Source organism: Lepeophtheirus salmonis, unplaced genomic scaffold, assembly GCF_016086655.4.
Source record: "Lepeophtheirus salmonis unplaced genomic scaffold, UVic_Lsal_1.4 unplaced_contig_15554_pilon, whole genome shotgun sequence".
Lineage (NCBI taxonomy): Eukaryota > Metazoa > Arthropoda > Copepoda > Siphonostomatoida > Caligidae > Lepeophtheirus > Lepeophtheirus salmonis.
The window spans coordinates 1-1,511 of NW_027291497.1; the positions used below are offsets into that span (position 1 = coordinate 1).

Genomic DNA, 1,511 nt, shown 5'->3' on the forward strand with positions numbered 1-1,511 from the left:
TTATCGTTATGTAAATTGCACAAAGTTAAATATTTGGATATGGATTAGTTTTTGCAAATGCATATCAGGAATTAAGAATAGTTTGGAGTCCTTTATAAAGGACGATGTAATTTAGTCAGAGCATCAGTATCCATTATGTGGTCTAAACTGACATGTTTAACACTTTTATTTGCGCTTGCAAACTGCAACTACAATGGGTAAGAAACTATATTATATCATTTACTCTGCCTATAATTAATCATTTCCTTTGAATAGATACAAAGTATTCCAAACCGAAGATATTCATTCTCAATCAAAAGCTATTGAATTAATCAAATTCATCGAATCCGCAGATGAAGGAGTCTATGACTTCTGGGTCTCTCCACGTGTTGGCTCTTATGCTAAAGTGATGGTTGCTCCAGGGCACGTTTCTGAATTCGAAAAGTTCTTAAAGGAGAAATCCATTGCCTCTACTCTTTTGATTGAGGACGTGGAAATGTAAGTTCATAGCTTTTAACTTATTTACTCTAGGACGGAAATCTCAGGAGAACACATCTCCATCACTATAGGATTGAGAATGTGATTTCCACAACTATGTTTATGTGTATCATTAATTGGTCCATGACTCATTGTCAAATCTTTCTTATAGCACTAATCAAAGAGCTTTCATCGTTGAAAATATTTTAAGAAAATTCAAAACTTCATCCAGATCAATTGACTTTGAAAACTACTACAGTTCAGATGATGTAAAAGATACTAATAAGCTTGATTTCCACCCCTAACTCACTTTTTCTTGCTCCAGATCTTTGCTTATTTGCATGAGCTTGAAGCTGATAACGATTTTGTCGAAGTAGAAACCTATGGAAAATCCTACGAAGGTAGAGACTTAAAGGTCATCAAGATTCTGAAGGCTGGGCCTAATGCTCCCAATATCTTCATTGAGGCTGGAATTCATGCACGTGAATGGATTGCACCTGCCATGGGCACATACATTATTCATAGTCTTCTAGAAGACCCTGAAAATGCTCGTTACCTCGACCAATTTAATTTCCACATCATGCCTTCCGTTAACCCCGATGGTTACGAATATAGTAGAGAATATGTGAGATATCAAGTTTCCTCTTATGATTGATCTAGTATATTACTTTATATATATTTTTTTTTTAAATAGGAACGTTTATGGCGAAAAACAAGAAGCAGGAATCAAGAAACTAGTTGCAGAGGTGTCGATCCTAACAGAAATTGGGGATACCATTGGAATGGTAATTATATTTTTAGGTTCTATAATAATATAAGTACATAATATGATAATTTAATATGTAGAGACTAGTGTGAGTAATAACCCATGTAGTGATATCTTCCTGGATTGAAACCATTTTCTGAACTTGAAACCGATGCTATTCGTCAATATGTGGAAAAGTTACAACCTTACTCCATTAATGAGCCTGTCTCTTCATAGTGCTGCAAATTTGTGGTTGGTGCCCTACGGATACGCCTACAACGTATATCCTGAGAATTACGATGAGCTTGTA

At 35.2% G+C, this 1,511-nt stretch overlaps 1 protein-coding gene across 1 annotated transcript; it reads left to right on the plus strand.

Moving 5' to 3' along the window:
- Nucleotides 1–65: 65 nt before the first annotated feature.
- On the plus strand, nt 66–1,508 carry LOC121131015 (carboxypeptidase B-like; the record flags this gene model as incomplete). The annotated part of the gene is given in 8 exon segments (XM_040726615.2): nt 66–197; nt 256–477; nt 629–725; nt 782–1,081; nt 1,151–1,241; nt 1,303–1,332; nt 1,335–1,408; nt 1,410–1,508. Coding segments are annotated over 8 exon segments (975 nt in total), but the record flags the coding sequence as incomplete, so codon positions are not given.
- Between the last annotated feature and the right edge of the window lie 3 nt (nt 1,509–1,511).